The 19,911-nt window shown below is 40.0% G+C and overlaps 1 protein-coding gene across 1 annotated transcript in view; it reads left to right on the top strand.

The window, feature by feature from the left end:
• robo2 (roundabout, axon guidance receptor, homolog 2 (Drosophila)) overlaps positions 1–19,911 on the top strand; it is a 509,120-nt gene that overhangs the window by 466,033 nt on the left and 23,176 nt on the right. Inside the window, 5 exon segments of the mRNA XM_046862541.1 lie at positions 385–573; positions 5,100–5,142; positions 12,126–12,253; positions 14,768–15,043; positions 16,807–16,932. Coding sequence (XP_046718497.1) covers positions 385–573; positions 5,100–5,142; positions 12,126–12,253; positions 14,768–15,043; positions 16,807–16,932 — 762 coding nt within the window.

The raw sequence follows: 19,911 nt of genomic DNA, 5'->3' as shown, positions 1-19,911 counted from the left end.
GAACACTCCAAATCCGTACCACCTTCATAACCCAAAACCTTCTCCCTCTCAGGGGAAATGTCAGGGTTGAGAAAGTTAAAGCCACCACCCGTCTACATGTGGAAAAATTATTTTATATATATATATATATATATATATATATATATATATATATATATATATATATATAGGAATCACTTTGTAGAATAAAACGTGATGCATGTAATCCCTGAACAGTCCTGACTGGTTTGACCCGTAACTGATGATTTGCCCAGTGACATGCCCTTATTTCCCAAATGTCATCCTTACAATCCATCTTGACTCTCGTCCTCTGGGAGATTTATCAGCCCATATATTGTGTGTGTGTGTGTGTGTGTGTGTGTGTGTGTGTGTGTGTGTGTGTAGGTAAAGACTTCCGAGATGTCATAGTGAGCGGGGACAAAAATAACAGCATCACGGAGCAGATCACGGACGTGGTAAAGCAGCCAGCGTTCATCGCTGGGATCGGAGGAGCGTGCTGGGTCATCCTCATGGGCTTCAGCATCTGGCTCTACTGGAGGAGGAAGAAGAGGAAAGGACTCAGCAACTACGCCGGTAAAAATCAAATCAAGTGTTTTCTGATTCTCACAGCGACGAGACCGACGTGTAGAAATACGTTTGTTTGGCTCCTGTCCTCACACACAGACACACACACACACATCCCCTTGGAAGCTGCAGCACTCCCCATTCCAGCCGTCTTAACACACACTCTTTTGTGTCTTCTTTTTTTGCAGTTCAGTCGTTCACCTTCACCCCGGCAGGTACTGTTCATTTGTCCCGTCTTATCACTTCCACTCCGTCCATCCGTTCTCCACTTCCTCCACTCTCTCCCCAGTTCACTCTGTCCGTCCCGCGGCGTCCCTCGTCTTACAGCCATCATTTTCATTCATAACAACGGTGATGGTGCTCGGTTTACGCCGAGACTCCTCACATTCAGGACGTGTTCATTCATAAAATTGCACGATTTACGTTCCATGATCCTTTTATCGGTGTTCGAGTTTAATGCAAGAAAATACACGGTAAACTCCATATCCATTGCTTTTACACATATTATTTATTTATATAAATAAATCAAAGCGAAGCAGCTGAACACGTCCAGACGTTTCGGCTGGCTTCGAGTGGAATTCTTTTATTTTTGAGCAGAAACAAAACCCTAAATATATAAACACATACAAGAAACAAGGAACAACAAACATGGATATACAAAAAAAGTCTCCATATCGATACCTGACGATAAGATTGATGCTTCTTTTTGAACATCTCATCCCACATTTAGACCCCACTTGTTGTTCTAATAAGCTCCACTCTTCTGGGAAGATGTTCCACTAGATTTTGTCGAGATTTATGTGAGATTCATTCAGCCACAATGGTGTTAGTAAAGTCAGGTACTAGAGGTGTAACGGTACACGTATTTATATAGACATTTTTCAGTACAGTCCTTTTTACGTGCGGGACATAGTTACAATCCGAGTTCGCTCAGAAAACGTATTAAGTGGCGGACCGCAAGTTTGTTTAGTCTCCGCTTTGCACTATGAGAGCATTTTATTATAATTAATAAACTTGAAAACACACACAACAATGCCAGGGGTATAAAAAAGAAACCAGAGTTAGCAGAGTGCCACCTTCGACTTTCGACCAGAAAAAGATTTATTTTGCGCATGCATGAAAATCCTAAAGAATTCATAGAGCTAGCGTTAGCCGCTAACCATTTTCTGGCTAACGCTTGCGCTATGGATTTTTTTAGCGTTTTATGTCCAGCTTCAAGAATTTCCCTTAAAAGGAGAAAATCCTGACAAATCCGCATATGGAGGGAGTGAATAAATAAAGTATAGATGGAATGAAGACATTTGTTAAAGTGTGCTGAAACAATGCTACACACACATCTGTATTACCTGAATAGGGTCTAATCAATGAAAACTATTTATTTAATTACAGTTTTCCAATTATTTAATTTAATCAAATCAATTTAATTAGTGCCAATTTAACTGATTACTCAATTTGATCCGTATAATTAAAAGTGTATTGCATTCTTTTGATTTATTATTTTATTTTTGTTAAAATATATTTTATATTTTAATCAACTAAGCAGGTATTTTATTTTAAATTGTTTTAAAAATGTTACCTGTTCAAATCTTGAACACAAATATCAATAATAATAAACTGCGTTAGCATTTCTTCCCCCGGACCGGTCCGAAATCAAACCGGACCGGTATACTTTTGTGTACTGTTACACCCTAATCAGGTAGTGATGTAGGTGAGGTGAGGAGGCCTGGGGTGCAGTCTGTTCACATTCATCCTAAAGATTTTCAGTAGGATTAAAGAGCTCTATAGGAGGAGATCTTCCATTCCAACCCATGTAGAGTGTATCTTCATGGAGCTGGAGCTTTATGCACAGAGGTAATGTCATGCTGGAACAGGTTTAGGTCTTCCAGTTCAAGTAAAGGAGAAATTTCATCACGTACAAGTGTATGCCTCAAGATTTATGCTAACAGTTTGTGGAGGAACCAAATGTGACTGAAAAATTCAGGTATCCCAGAACTTTTCTCTAAATAGTTCTCTATATATACAAGTGATAATTATTGGTGAATGTAAAACAGGTGCCCAAACTATAAAATGACAGTTCAGTGGGGTACAGTGGCTGATGGGAAATATAGTTTGTGTCTGTAAACTTGACATAAACCTTCAACCTTCACAATGAAACAAAAAAAGAATGAAGAAGTAGAAGAAGATTTCTCAGTCTAACCCATGTTATAATATTTGAGAAAGCCGGGGTTTGGCCATTCTCTCACTCACTTATCCATCGGCCTTATGGCCTGTATGTGTACCATATTGTCTGTGTGTGTGTGTGTGTGTGTGTGTGTGTGTGTGTGTGTGTGTGTGTGAGTGTGTGTGTGTGTGTGTGTGTGTGTTCATTTTATGATACATCTGGAAGCTCATCTTTTAATATTTAAGCGTTTTTGATGTTCATCTTTATATGCTTTTTTTTTCTCAGCAACAAACAGCATGCACTCCTTATATCAATCTTTCTGTACAGTGTATGTTCTGTGTGTGTGTGTGTGTGTGTGTGTGTGTGTGTGTGTGTGTGTGTGTGTGTGTGTGTGTAGAGAATCATAGATAGATAGAAAGAAAGAAAGAAAGAAAGAAAGAAAGAAAGAAAGAAAGAAAGAAAGAAAGAAAGAAAGAAAGAAAGAAAGAAAGAAATACAAAAGTTTTGGGACAACTGACTTTTCCAGCCATATTTGGTTCTTCTTCAAACTGTTACCACAATGTTGGAGGCACACACTGGTATAGAAAGTCTTTGTATGTATTTTTCCATTCACTTAAACTAGAAGAACCGAACCTGCTCCAGCATAACAATGCCCCTGTGCACAAAGCCAGCTCTAAGAAGATATCCTAGTGGAAGATCTCCTGCTATAGAGCTATGACCTCAACCCTATTGCTGACTGCACCCCAGGCCTCCTCACCTCACCTACATCAGTACCTGACTTTACTAGCATCCTTGTCTCTAAAGGAAATCCACACACTTCAAAATCTTGGAGTCCCAGAAGATCCTAGGAGGTTATTATCACAGCAAATGGGGACTAAATTTGGAATGGGATGTTCAAAAAGCACAAACCAATCTTATACTCATGCTTCTGCAAGCATTTGTCCATATAGTGTAAGTTTTCAGTTGCTTATGGGAAATTCATGTGTTACATTTTTATACGATTGTTTGCCTTCAACTTTGTGCAGTTTAAAGAAGAACCACATATTGGTGGAAAAGTCACTTGTTTCAATCCTTTTCTTTTGTTCATATATAGACCTCTTTGAGTTTATTGAACCGTAGGCATTGGGTTGAAATACTCCCATCATTTATGTTGATACAGAAAAGAGAACGACAGCATTCTGAACTGCACAATAAAAGAGAAATGTTGTGATTTATGGACATTGATCAATGTCATGTTTTTATCTAAATGATTTCCTCAAAAATACAAACACACATGCATGGTGCTCACATACAGTACCGTAGCAGCACGCGTGTTCAATATCGTGTAATGAGAGTTTATTTGCCTTTAATATGCATTAGGCAACTGAAATAAAAACATTGTTCGAAACTTTCCAGACTAAAAAAAGGCATCAGATGTCTATGAGTTAATTACAAACAGAAAAGCCATTTTGGTTTTGTGGAGTTAAATGGAGTTATGGTATTGAGTTGAATCGAGTTAGTGGTTAAAGTTGGGGTTCCACCCAGAAAACCAGGGAGATGCAGAGAACGTTTGAGCCTGTAATTACATGTAACTGTAGACTTTAGGAAATTTGGTTCGTAATTATAATTTATTATAATTTTCTTTCTTTTAACCATACAAGAGAAAGGGGACAAAATTATGGACTAAATTCTCAGAAAATTTAGAAAAAATACTATTTTTACTTTTTTATTATAACTCAAATGTAACATTGAAGAAAAACACAAACTTGTTGGAAAATGGCTTTTGATTTCTTCAAAGGAAATTTCCTATTTAAAGATTTAGTATTTGTGTAGAATTTAAATAACAGCGTGTCTTTACATGCGAGCTTAAAGGCATCACACCATGATTTATAACCTGTACAAATCTGTTTATGGTTAAACTGGCCAAAACATTGGACTTTTCATTGGAAGGTTGTGAGGTTATTTCCCACCACGAGCTGCCATTCCTTTGACCATCACTTACCATCATTTGCTCAGAAGTATAAATAAAAAAAAAGATATAATTGGTGGTCATTTTGTATAAGGGCGTCTGCCTAATGCTGTGAATTTAACGATTAATTTTAGTTAACCGTTTCAGTTCTGAGGTCGTAGCCATAATTCTATGTTTGACCTTTATTCGAAATAAACAATGAAAAAGGCGGCTTTGTGGAGCAAATTCAGAACTTCTCAAACCATTACATTGATATTTTTATTTATTTATGTGTTTATTTATTTAAAAACCAAACGTGAGTTTTTAAAAAAAGAACAATTGCTACATGTCTACCAAAAATTTTCAAATAAATATATAAATAATCCCAATTTTTTCTCTCTCTCTCTCTCTCTCTCTCTCTCTCTCTCTCTCTCTCTCTAACCTCAGTGACGTTCCAGCGAGTTGACGGAGGCTTGATGAGCAACGGAAGGTATGTTCCCGCCTTATCATTATAGTCCAGATCACGAGCGTTACCTTTCTTCTGAAGCGGCTCATCAAAAGCGTTACATTACATGCACATTTACGACATTTGGTGGATGTTGTTATCCAGACATGTACAAAAATAATTTTTTAACAATAAATGCTAATGCTAATACTTAATAACACACAATAATACATGATACTGGTTTATTGGGACATGTTATCAGTCTAGAACAGAGTTCCCCAATTACCAGGTCTCGACCCAGTACAAGGCCATGACAGAGTTGCTATTGGGTCACAAAATCATGAGAAAATGTCTATAGATACAGTATGACATCTATAGATATGATGTATATTATTTAAGTTAGATGCTTAAGAGCCACTATCCAAATTTACATACAGCACAATTTGACCTCGGTTTTTAAGTGATGGTTAACAGGTAGGGGGAAGTAATGCAAAACATGAAATTGTCATTGTTTTTAATAATGTTGTTTATCGTTATTAACATTTGTGAACATCAACAATTTACATTTTTTTAACATTTTTAAATAAAAGGAAAAAATTTACAAAGCAAGAGAATCCATAGCGCTAAATTTTAGTAAAAACGTATCGCGATGACAGGAAGTGCCAGCAAATTTGTACATGCAAAAACAAATCGTGCTCAGTGCGAGGCAAAGACTAAACAAACATGCGGTCCGCCACTTAATATGTTCCTGACGGAAACGTTTTCCACAAGTAAAATAACGATTGCATTCGGAACACGTGCACCGTACCGAAAGTCCTGTAAAGTCCTGTAAAGTCCTGTACCAAAACAGTTCGGTGTGAATACTTGAACCATTACACCCCTAGTGGATATATATTAGATGATTTAATCAAGCCCTTCAAATTGCTTTGCTATCTTGATTCCAAGCAGCCATAATTGATAGACACAACAAAAGCCCCACCCCACCCCCATTAGCTGATATTTTCAAAACAGAACTGGGTCTTGGTGTATAAATAGGTTGAAGACCCCCTGGCCTAAAGGATTGTGTTGAACTCTACACAACAGTAATGGAGATCTGGTTGGTGCATGTACGGATACATTTTCATGGGGAGACAATAAACATAATAACAATAAAAACTGCTCAGAGATGATGAGCAAAACCGGTGACGTTTACAGCCACAGGCTTGATGCATGTTCGAATGCACAATCAGCGTCTAGCGGCAGAAGGTTCGAGGCTCGTTTGATTGCCCCTGATTGTGTGTGTTCTGGCTCAGATGCCGGCTCTGTCCTCGCGCACGGCTGTTTCACGCGATGACGTTCATCAACCGCATGCCATTTCCACACGCGTCAACAAGGGGCTCTAATATCGATATATGACTGATGGATCTCGGGATAAAAGCTGCCTGTTTGTGTAGCCTGCATAACATGGAGCAACACACACACACACACATATCTTTGCACATCTCCCTTCACGGCCGGCTGGTCTCTCTCATAAATCTCACCCCCCAAAAAGAATTAGCAGAAACAATTTAAGCAGAGACGGGTTTTATTTTATCATTTGTCACGTCGCCTCAATCCCCCCCTTCCCTGTAAGGCCGAGGCAGACCCCTACAGTGATAAATTTGCCTGTCACCCTGCCGAGGCAGCAGGGATATGAGCATGTGTAATAATGTAAAAATAATTACCCCGGGGAGAGGTACGCCGACTCAGATAACCCCGCTGGAGCCTTGCAGTAGCCTTGGCACTGCATTTCAGTGCAGGGAGGGAAAAAAAAGGTTTGTTTGAATGACACCAGTTACTCCGATCCTCCAGAGACGTGGATTCCGAGACACTCGCTATGGCCTTTATTACAGGTACCTGACTGGATAAATTCACTCGAGATCTTGTCTCAGAAGTGTGTCTCAGACGCCAGACGAGGCTTGTTTTCCTAACCACTTGTCGATCCTCACCCACCCCCATTACCGGGCCTTGACTCAACATGGCTCAATACATGCATGACTAAACGATGGCAATCGTTCTATCACCTAATTCCATTTGAAATAATTGTAATGCTCTGTTATTGCTTGGATTTTCCGTCACGATTACAACTGAAATTACAAAAGACTGATATCACGACAATGTGCACATATGAAGGATGAAATGGGCAAAATAATTTTATAAAGCAGTACCACAAGTTAGCCGTGGGTCAGTGATTTTATATCATGTGCTAATCCAGAGAGTGTGTACACACTGGTATACAGTATACTGGTAAAAGTATTGGGACACCTGACTTTTCCAGCCATATCTGCTACTTCTCCAAACTGTTACCACAAAATTTTATATGACGTCGTTGGATGCAGGAGCATGAAATTTTCAGCATGGCACAAAAGCCAGCCTCATGAACATATGCTTTTCACGGGTTGGAGTGGAAGATCTCCTGCTATAGAGCTCTTTGGCTCAGACCTTTGGGATGATTGTGAATGCTGACTGCACCCCAGGCCTCCTCACCTAATCTACATCAGTACCCCACTTTACTAACAGCCTTGTCGCTGAAAAAATCTCCAGAAAATCTAGTGGAACATCTTCCCGAGGTTATTATAAGAGCAAATTAGGACTAAATGTGGAATAGGATGTTCAAAAAGTAGCACATATCAATCGTATGGTCAGGTGTCCACATTCTTACATCACTTCACCAGCGAAGTCACTACACCCACTTGAGCATAGATGTGTTTGAAATGTAGAACCAAGTTAGAAATATTGGGGAAAATATCAGTCTATGGATCTGTGAAGTTGTATAAATACAGGGCATGCGAGGCTAAAGTAAAGCTAAAGACTTATTTTCTTTAAGTATGTTTTGCTAAGTATTTTTTGCTGGATTTCTATTTGCTGGCTTGCTTTTCTAAGTATGTTTTGCAAGGTTTATTTTGCTAAATTTGTTTTTCTAGTTTTGTTTTGCTAGGTTTGTTTTGCTAGTTTTGTTTTGTTGGGTTTGTTTTGCTAAGTATGTTTTGCTAGGTTTGTTTTGCTAGTTTTGTTTTGTTGGGTTTGTTTTGCTAAGTATGTTTTGCTAGGTTTATTTTGCTACAGTTCTTTTCTAGTTTTGTTCTATATTTGTTTTGCTAAGTATGTTTTGCTAGGTTTGTTTTGCTAGATTTGTTTTGTTGGGTTTGTTTTGCTGAGTATGTTTTCTAGGTTTATTTAGCTAAATTTGCTTGTCTTGTTTTGCTTTGCTATACTTGTCCTTCTAGCTAAGTTTTGCTAAATGTGCTTTGATAGGTTTGTTTTGCTAAGTATGTTTTTAAAGGATTGATTTGTTCGGTTTGTTCGCTAGATGTGTTTTTCTAGTTTTTTTTTGCTAAGTATGCCTTACTAGTTTGTTTTACGTCTATTTTGCTAAGTATGTTTTGCTAGGCTTGCTTTGCTAGGTTTGCTTTTCTAAGTGTCTTTTGTTTGGTATATTTCCCCAAGCATTTCTTGCAACATTTGTTTTGCTAAGTTTGTTTTGCGGTGCTCGTTTTGTTTCTTTTGGAAAGCAGGTCATCTCTGAAAGACATAGCATTGAAAAGAAATGCTATGTAGTTCGCTGTATTAAAAAGATCTCCCAGGGTCTGTAGAAATCCAGATGTTGAGCGACTGAGCGTCGAGCGGACGGAGCAACCATTTGTTTACGTCTCCTGTTTATTGCATTAATTAGACAATAGCAAATGAGTCCACGTCTGTCTTTTTTCTCCCTCTATTCCTCATTGGCTGTGTCCAAATTGCTCTGAGTGAACAATTACCCTTAATCGATCACAGAATAAATGATTCATGGAAGATGAATAGCCAGCAGATTGGTCAGGCCTGGATACCTTGAGTTTGGCTGCTGGCTTGCTTCTCTTTTCTCTCTCTCTCTCTCTCTCTCTCTCTCTCTCTCTCTATCTCTCTCTCTGTTGCTCATTTCACTTTAGAAACCCGAATGCGTTGCAAAAACGTGGCTTTTATCGCCGTGTACCAACAGATAAGTGAGCACTCACGTATTAAAGCTAAGTGACAGCATCCTCCAGTCGATGTAAATCTAAAAAGGAAATGCAAGTCTCAGTGTGACTTAAGTATAAACTAATATGCAGGCTTTTATTCCAGGCTTGGTCTCCGATCTCTCTCTCTTTCTCTCTCTCTGTGTGTGTGTGTGTGTGTGTGTGGAGGGCGTGTGGGCCGACAAAACTGGCCAGATTTATGAAGTGGCTTCGGGATTAATATTGCTCGCTTCACTTGTTTATGGTTCCTCCACATCCCTGCTCCTGAGACAGTATTTCAGGCGAGCGCGCTCGTCTCCTGGCCTGGCAGCGGAGGAGAAAAAATGGATCGAGATCAAAATCTACACCCTGCCAAGGCCACTTCAGCTGTCTTCCAAAGGGATGATTCGAAACCTTGGGGTGATACACGCCGTGCCGTTTTTTTTTCCCCGGATGGCTTTGCGAGTTCGCTTTAGGAGTCATCTTTTAGGCAACCATATTTCACAATCTAATCAACCCCTTAGATCGCCAGAGGTGACAAATGCAAGGACGGAGCGAGCGTTTCTTCTGTCAACATCATCATCATCACCCCGCAGACGCCATCAAACCGACGCTTCATGGGGAATCTGTGTTTATTGTACAAAAAAAATTCCATTCTTTCTTCCTTCCTTCCTTTTTTCCTTCTTAATAATTATCTTCCTTCCTTAATCCTTTTCTCAGTTTATTCCTTCCTTCCTTCCTTCCTTCCTTCCTTCCTTCTTTACTCCTTTCCTTCCTTAAAAAATTCCTCCCCCTTTCCTCCGTTCCATCACTCCTTTTAGTGATTGGGAACTTAGTTGACTGTTTGTACGGGGAGAACACGATTATGGGAGGAGAAAGGAAGGATAAAAGAGAGGAAAAGATGAGGGAATGGAAGAAGAATAGTTGATTAAAGACAGAAGCTGAGAATTAAAGGTTGTCTTATCAAAATTTTAAAAACAAATGAAAGAATTCAGGGATCGAATGCCAAGGAGACCAGACAACGAGGCGAACAAGAGGGAGGGAAAGATAGAGAGAAAGAGACAGAGAGAGAGAGAGAGAGAGAGAGAGAGTGAGAGAGAATTGCAGACAAAAGGAGGGTGAGTGACACGGTGTAGTGACAGCTGAACAAAAGGGAAGCAGAAATAGGTAGATGTTGTAATGATAGACAGTATGCATCAGTAAGAGAGAGAGAGAGAGGTAGAGAAATAGAGGGAGAGAAAGAATAAAGGATGCAGGATGGGTTTTTAGACAAAAGACGAGAAGGATAAAATACAGGGTGTATAATAAGGGGTCGCAGTGGGGTAAAAAAAAAGGCTCACGTGTCTAATGCGGATGCACAGCCATCATTTTGAATGACTTACCCCTCCCTCTGAGCCCCGGGGGGCTGTTTTGGCATTCAGTTGCCATGTTGTGGGGCTTTTAGTCTGTCAGGGACCCCGATACCCTCACGGCTCTCATTAAAACCCGAGACTGGGAGAATGGAGCTCCAGCCGAGCTTCCATTACCTGCATATAGCCTCAGGGTCCATACACTAACACATAATACCCCCAGGGGTTGAAGGAGAGGGCACTGTGGGGCATCTCACACACACACACACACACACACACACACACACACACAAGCGGAGGAACAGAGATCAGGCTGAGGATGATGGACAGACAGAATTTCTGGAAAGTCTTGCCGAGCTGCCTTAACACATTGTCATCATCATCCTCATCGACAGAGGGAAGAAAAAAAAAAGAGAAAAGCAATGAAAAAAAAAGGCTGTAAAAAGACAATAGATTGACAAAGTGATACAGAGAGAAGACAGAAAGAGAGAGGATAGAAAGAAAAAGAGAGCGAGAGAATCTGTCCTCCTTAACAGCATTAAGGTTATTATCGTTCCATGAATATACAATAGGTCTCTCTTTCTTTCTCTCATTCCTCTCCTCCATCCATTTCTTCAGTCTTTCTTTATATGTAAATCTTTCCATCATTACGTGTCCACGTCTGTAGAAACCATTACTATTATAGAGAAACGCAGTATGACAGAGCGCTGTATCACAGACAGGAATCACATACAGCGAGAATAAATGCCATAAAACAAGAACCCAATGAACATAATTCAGCAAGTCTCCTTTCACTGTAGCCACAACTGCACTGCCCACATGCATCATCTCAAGCAGAAGCATCGATATCGACCTCCCATAATGACCTCATGGTTTTCCCTGCGTTTTATTGGATAGAAACTGCAATCGAAAATGACTGTGTGTGTGTGTGTGTGTGTGTGTGTGTGTGTGTGTGTGTGTGTGTGTGTGTGTGTGTGTTGCTCATAGTAACCACCCTGATCATGTTAGCATGTGCCAGAGTGGCCATAATGTCCTCCTGCATTCACCCATGACAGGTTAAACTCCTAATGAAGGCCTTTATGACTCATTATGTGTGTGTGTGTGCGTGGGGGGGATTTTTAGGGAGTAATGGGGAGAATGTACTGTACTACACCGTGGAGAGCGATGGGGCAGGACGGAAAATTTCAGGAATGCCTTTGAGAAGTGTGAACCTGCTTTTAATGCAGTTACTACAGTGGAGTCAGTGACATCATCAGAACAGTCCAGCAAACAAAGTTCTGATTTAAAATATTGTTGTGAGCTCACTGGTCAGATAGACGATGTGCTGTAGAAATGATTGTAGCAGCTTCTGGATCTGTTTCCAGTAGAGGAGCAACAGTGTTTATTCTGTTACTGCATATCTACACGAGCTGTATATATATATAGACAGATACATGGAAGCAGATGGGCTGGTTGGTATGTAGATTAATGAATGGAGAGAAGAATGAATCAATGGATGGAGACAATGGATGGAGAAAATGGCACACACACACACACACACACACACACACACAACACACACATACACACAGTTTTTTATTTCGTACATGTTTATTAATTTTTATGCAACTATAATTTAAGAACCCCCCCTCTCTCTCTCACTCTCTCTCTCTCTCTCTCTCTCTCTCTCTCTCTCTCTCTCTCTCTCTAGTCGTCCTGGCATCCTTAACGCTGGCGAGGCGAGTTATCCTTGGCTAGCAGACTCCTGGCCGGCCACCAGCATGCCTGTTAACAGCAGCTCCGGAGGACCCAGTGATCTCGCTAACTTCGGACGTGGAGGTGATCTTCTGCACGTGCTTCATTACCTTCTGACTGGCGATTAGCACATTAATCCAACAACAGCTCACTCAGTTTCACAACATTATCAACTTACCGCATTTTTATGTGGGTGCAGCTCTATGAACAGTTTGTTAAAGTGTTGCAATGTAGTAAAGTAAAATGAACACGTTTTATGTAGAACGCTGAACCACTGAACCTCTCCCATGTCTCTTTAGTTATCATGAAGGGCTTCTGTAAGTCATGTTGTCCTATAAACCTGCTGATCTACTAGCATTATTGTATATTGTGTAATTTTGCTGACAGTCTCATGTCTGGACTTTTAATCACCTTGTCAGCATAATCACATGAGATAGATAGATAGATAGATAGATAGATAGATAGATAGATAGATAGATAGATAGATAGACAGACAGACAGACAGACAGACAGACAGACAGACAGACAGACAGACAGACAGACAGACAGAGTGATAGTAATTGAAGTGCTTTAGGTGGCTTTAAAAGAATAAAAACTTGGATGGATGGATGGATGGATGGATGGATGGATGGATGGATGGATGGTCACTCTGAAAGAGCTCCAGCATTTCTCTGTGGAGAGAGGAGAATCTTCCAGAAGAACAACAATCTCTGCAGCACTCCACCAATTAGGCCTATATGGTAGAGTGGCCAGACGAAAGCAACTCAGTAAAAGGCACATGTCAGCCTGCCTGGAGTTTACCAAAAGAAACCTGAAGGACTCTAAGACCATAAGAAACAGATATTGAACTCTTTGGCCTGAATGCTAAACGTCATGTCTGAAGGAAACCAGGCACCGCTCATCACCTGGCTAGTACCATCCCTCCAGTGAAGCATGGTGGTGGCAGCATCATGCTGTAAGGATGTTTTTCAGCAGCAGGCACTGGGAGACCTTTCAGGATCAAGGGAAATATGAACGCAGCAATATACAGAAACATCATTGATGAAAACCTGCTACAGAGCGCTCTGGACCTCAGACTGAGGCGAAGGATTATCTTTCAACAGAACAACCACCCTGAACACAGCCAAGATAATGTACATGTGATTAATACGTTGTTATTATGGGGTATTGTTATAGAATTTTGTGGAAAATAATAAATTTAATCCATTTTGGAATAAGACTTTAACATAAAATGTGGAAAAGGTAAAGCGCAGTTAATGCTTTCCGGATGCTCTGTACCTCACCCTCATTTGCATCCTGTAACCTGATAGACTCTAATATGTTATGACACAATAACCATGTTTTAATGATGCAGCAAAACAGTTACCTGGTCGCGGCACCGCGCCAAGCCATCACACTTCATTTAAAATGCTGTACAGGAATTTAGATGATCAAAGCATGTTTTGTGATGAAGGAGATGATAAGGAGCTGTAGATTTGTCTGCTTATGGCCTGCTTTTGTTTGAATACACATTTATACATCACAGCATTGAGACACTCCTATCTCGGCACCTGGCAGTGTGCTGTCACTTGAAGAGTAATGGAGAGCGCTCCATCCATCTGCATAGAGAGAGAGAGAAAGAGAGCAAGAGAGAAGGAGGAGTGCAGAGAGAGTGTAGGAAAGAAACGATGGTCCTGAGATGGGCATCGAGTCGTGAAGGACAGACGCAGCTTGAGAGGCACAGATGTGGATGCTTCTGTCGTGACTGTACATCATCTCCCCTTCAGTGGGCTCACACACACACACACACACACACACACACACATATGCATGAAGAGTGTCAGTGCTGTCCGTTTTTGAGCAGGGATCGAATCAAGATTTTGTATGACCTGAAAAAATACAGAAATAAAAAATATATAAGGGGAAAACATCTGTGGCTACTTAGCCGCTACATAAGACCTCTATAACGCTCTACAACCCCAACTACATAACACTTGCATATATATATATATATATATATATATATATATATATATATATATATATATATATATATATATATATACCTGCATCAGTCGTCACTTAGTTTTTGTTTGTTTGTTTGGGGGGCTCTACCTAAAATCAGCGTTTTTGGGGCTACATAACACATACATAAGAGAAGTGACAGGTTATATCTCCTTGGATTTTGGGTGTTAACTGGCTTATGTAGTTGGTATTAAGCCCTATTACAATTGTTCTACAATGTTGCCATGTATTGTATCTGTAGCAGAAGCAGTTTTATAAACACTGCTATCAGTTGAAATATTGCCTTATACAGTGAAAGCTATAACAGACTAAAGTATCTAATCAGTTGTCATAAAGGGCATATGCAGGTCTTATGTAACCCTATAAATACTGCACTCAATTAAAATCATTTTATACAATGACATCTGGAATCACATGTCCCACAACGTTTCTCCTACTATATCACCACTATATTGGGCCAAAATAACTGGTCACTTGTCATTAACAGCTTATGAAGTCCTATAACAATAAAATACTGTCTCACAAAGAAATCGCAATAGACACTACTCCACATATACATTCTTTATCCCTCTTAATCTCCCCATTCTTTTCCAGACGTCATGCCCGCGGGTCAAACGGATAAAACAGGTACCATGATGTCAGACGGCGCAATCTACAGCAGCATCGACTTTACCACTAAGTCAGGGTTCGGCAGCGCGAGCCCGGCGTCTCAGGCCACGCCGTACGCCACGACGCAGATCCTCCACTCCAACAGCATCCACGAGCTGGCGGTGGATCTTCCCGAAGCCCAGTGGAAGAGCTCGCTCCAGGCCAAGCAGGAAATGGCCAACCTGGGCTACTCGCTGCCTGATAAGAACTCCTGCAACAACAGTGAGTAGTGATGGAGAGCGAGCATGGAGTGTTTTATGGTGTGTGTATGTGTTATGTGTGTTGGATGTGTCGTATGTGTCACGGGGCCAATTTCTGAAACAAGGCCGATTTTTTTTTTTTCTCTGGTGATTTCCTCCAATTTCAGGTCTAGCCGTTGTGTCTGCGATCATTCAGAAGTGTGACAAATGGCTAATAAAGCTAAGCTTTATACATCCTTTGAGGAAAAACCTGCTTTAGATTACTCCAATCATTTTTATTTTTATTTCTTTTCACTAGTCTGTAGATCACATCCGTAATCCTGCAAGTCCTGTCCTGCGTATATTTTATTTCTCTCTTAAACACAACTCCAGTAATTACGCTAAGCTAATTAACCGTCCGCCTCGAGTCAGCGTGGGTGCGTTAGAGCAGGAAATACAATAAACAAATAACGGAGGATTTGTGTTGCACCACTTCGCTTTAAACATGCTATTAAAATCTTAACCTCTAATTAAAGCCTTAATTACCTGGGATTGATTGGGATCGGCGGGCGTGGTGCGACTCGCAGGTCAGCCGTGCGACGGCCTTCGGTTTTACACACCCCAGACGCAGAATCCAGATATATTAACAATTCATTTTTATTTTGCTCACAATGTTGAACACAATGGAACAGAAAAATCTGAAGTTGAGTTGAGTTTAATGTGAAGCTCAGAAAAGGATCAAATCACAGGTTCTGTTTCATCCTGAGAGTTTATAAAAAATATATACAAATTTAATCCAGATTAAAGCTAAAATGTGCTGCTGCAGATTTATTAAAAAAAAAATGCTTTAAAAAAGATCAATTAAAACGTTTACAGATAGATAGATAGATAGATAGATAGATAGATAGATAGATAGATAGATAGATAGATAGATAGATAGATAGATAGATAGATGGATGGATGGATGGATTGATGGGTGAGTGAATGGGTGGATGGATTAATTGATGGATGGATGGATGGAAGGGTGGGTGGATGAAAGGGTGGATGGATGGATGGATGGATGGATGGATGGAAGGGTGGATGGATGGATGGATGGATGGATGGATGGATTGATGGATGGATGGATGGATGGATGGGTGAGTGAATGGATGGATGGATGGATGGATGGATGGGCAGATGAATGGATGGATGGATGGATGGATGGATGGATTGATGGATAGTTTATATATATATATATATATATATATATATATATATATATATATATATATATATATATATATATATAAGTCAATATATATATATATATATATATATATATATATATATATATATATATATATATATATATATATATATATATATATAAGTCAATAAATAAATACCTAAATGAATGTGTAACAAACTGGTTTAAATAAAAAAAGAAAAAAGTTTATTTTCATAATAATTTATTATTAAACATTTTAATTTGAAATGATAAAATTACATACATTTTTTTGGAACATTTCTTTCTTTAGTGCAGAATAAATCTTTGTGGATCTTTGTTTCAGGTTGGACGCATTAATGTGCATCAGATGTTTCATGAATGTGTTTTAGGAGATTCATAGTTTTATAGAAAGTCTGGACTCTGTAGCAGAATTACAGAGTGGTGTGTGTTTAGTGTATGTGTGTGTGTGTGTGTGTGTGTGTGTGTGTGTGTGTGTGTGTGTAGCACGGGGCTGTCGCTCTAACTGCACGTTCTGCATGCGCTTGTGCTTGTCTTGCCTCTCACCTGACGCCACTGTTTTTGACCTTCGACCCCACTAGCACTCCTTTTCATTCCTGACTACCGATTGGCTGATGGATTGTGTAATAGAATGCCACACAACCAATCACAGGATTTCAGCACCACCAGTTCCCACAATAGTTCAGAGCGGAGCGGCAGCCTCACAGGTCGGTATCTCACTGATCCAGGATCCACCACAGTCCACACCTCATCCCCCTCTTTCTCCTTCTCCTTCCTGCTTCCTCTTTTCTCCTTCTTCCTTCCTTCCTTCCTTTTTTTCTCCAGCTCCATTCTAACTGCTCCTTCATCTCCATCATGTTCTCCCTTCACTTCAGGTCCTTCCTGCTTCTCCTGATCAGTCCATCTCACTCTGAGGAAGAAAGAGAAAGTGTGGAAAATATTTGGAAGTGTGTAAATGAGTATAAAAATGATTGGAAGGAATAAAGAAATAAATAAAAGTGATGATAGGAGGAAGGAAGAATTTAAGGAAGGAGGAAAGATAGAGGAATTAGGGGAAAGGAAGGAAGGAAGGAAGGAAGGAAGGAAGGAAGGGAAAGATAGAGGGATTGAGGAAAGGAAGGGAAGAAGGATAGATAGAGGTAAGGAGGGAAGGAAGGAATGAGAAATAATAGATGAAAGAGGGAAAGGAAGAAAGGAAAGATAGAGAGATTTAGGAAAGGAACGGAGGAAGGAAAGATAGGGAAGAAAGAAAGAAAAGTAAAGAGGGAAGATAGAGGGAGGAGGAAGAGAGGAAGAAAAGGTAGAGCAAAGGAATGAAGAAAGGATGATAGAAGGAAGGAAGGAAAATGAAGCCAGCATAAGTGAAAGAAAGAAAATATCAAGGGAAGAAAATAAGGAAGGAAAAAGACAGAAAGAAAAAGAAAGATAGAGGAAAGACAGGTAATATGGAAGGAAAGAAGGTAAGAAACATGTAGGAAAATAAGGTATGAAGGTACATTGGAGTGAAGGAAAGTAAAATGAATAAAGAATGAAAGGTAAGCTAAAGTAAAGGAGAGAATAAATGATGGAAAATGGATGGTGGGAGTGGATGAAGGTGAGTACATGTAAATGAGGAGGGATAAAATGAACTAATTAACTAGTACATAGATTAAGGAAGTGAGGGAATAAGGTAGAAAGAGAGAGAGAGAGAGAGAGAGAGAGAGAGAGAATGAAAATGAAAAAATTTAAACAGTTGAGGAAGGAATGAAGGGAAGGTAAAAAAAAAAAAGTAAGATATCTGTAGGAAGGAAGGAAGAGAAAGAGGAAGTGAGAGTGAGTATGTAGCACCAGATAAAGCAGGTTAATGGTGATGATGATGGTGATGATGATGATTTCATTATAAATCTGTGAGAAATAGGAGAAACCATATTCCCTTTACTGAGAAGTAAACAGTAACATTTCACAGCTAATTGTGTGATTTATTGATGAACTAACTGACGGTACGATTCATGAGTGAATGTATCGCAGTCTAAAGTGTCTGCATGCGTCATTAACCCGAGCGCTGAGGAAACTTTGCTTTTGCACTGATGTCTGCTTCCTCTAATGATGTTTCTGCACTGTGTCTTCCATAAGGAGACAAATATTGATACGAAATGGACCAAAGTTTATATTTACAGCAATTTTCAGCTGCACTTCTCCAGAACAACATCCATTTATCTTCATGATACAACTACTGAGCCCAGACAGACAGACAGACAGACAGACAGACAGACAGGCCGGCCGACCGACCGACGACAGACAGACAGACAGACAGACAGACAGACAGGCAGGCAGGCAGGCAGGCGGCGGCCGGCCGGGCGACCGACCGACCGACCGACAGACAGACAGACAGACAGACAGACAGACAGACAGACAGACAGACAGACAGACAGATAGATAGATAGATAGATAGATAGATAGATAGATAGATAGATAGATAGATAGATAGATAGATAGATAGATAAGTAGATAAGTAGATAGATAGATGGGCTGGTGGATGGGTTGGTGGATAGGTAGACAGACAGACAGTGAATGGCTGACTGGCTGGATGAATAGATTTTAACCACATCCGAAAAAAAATTTCATCACCAGGTCAAGAATTTCAGCATATAACAGTTTTAATTCGTTTACGTGGAACGTGAAGTTGAAGAGTTGTTACTTTAATGTCTAATGAAATTTAACACCAACATCTGCAGACCAATCAGCATCCAAAACCTCATTGACCAAAAATAATCAAGAACTGTAAGAGTTATGTGAAATTCAAAACTGCTCACCAATAATAAAACCCAAGCACTGAATCATGACTCTGTCGTTTATAGAACCTGAGGTAACGTCTTTCCAGTTTTCCACTTTCTCTCTCTTTCTCTCATTCAGTAAAACAACAAGCCTGAGACATGGATCTCACCGAAGATGTCATTGCATGTGTAAAACAACTCAATTAGGACTCGAGGGAAGATTTAAACGAAAAGTATTCCAGCTACTTCAAAAAATATGGTAGAACGTGAACCTGAATGATTTGAATATGGATCAATCTCAAGATCATGAACAACAGCCATCGAAACAAATCCAAGATGCATCATTTTACACTCCGTAATATTATGATCTTGGTGGTTTGGTGGTATTTTTAAATAAATGCTTTTCTATGAAATTGGATGAAAAGGAGTAGAGGGAGTAGAGGAAATGCAGCTCTGTGTGTCGTTACGCTCGGCGGGATCGAGAGCGTTTTTTTGCGCCTCAGGAAGTACAATTTGTCCATTTACTGTGGAAGTCTGAGCGGCCATGATATCTCTACCTCCTGTTTCACTTTCCGATGGTTTAGAAAGAAAAACGTGTGTGAGAGAGAGAGAGAGAGAGAGAGAGAGAGAGCTACTGGGTTGAAAAACGACAAGATTGAGCGGATAGCCGAGGCGTACATTTGCATTTACAAAGAGCGAGGCCACAGGCCAAGTTGCTCTCGGTTGTTTCCTGAGCTAACACATGCACTCGATTTGTTCGCCTCGGGACAGTTTTACCTTGCTATCTCAAATAATTAGGAGATCTCTACAAACTCGTAACGAACGAAATTTTAATTGCAGATACTTCGGATTACGTTTCGATAAGAAATGCACCGTGGAGCAACTGGGCACATAGAGTTCGCTGTTTCTCTGAGGCTGAATATTCATTAGAAG

The sequence above is a fragment of the Silurus meridionalis genome, chromosome 12, assembly GCF_014805685.1.
Source record: "Silurus meridionalis isolate SWU-2019-XX chromosome 12, ASM1480568v1, whole genome shotgun sequence".
In the NCBI taxonomy this organism is placed as follows: Eukaryota; Metazoa; Chordata; class Actinopteri; order Siluriformes; family Siluridae; genus Silurus; species Silurus meridionalis.
This window is presented reverse-complemented; position numbering and strand designations above follow the sequence as displayed.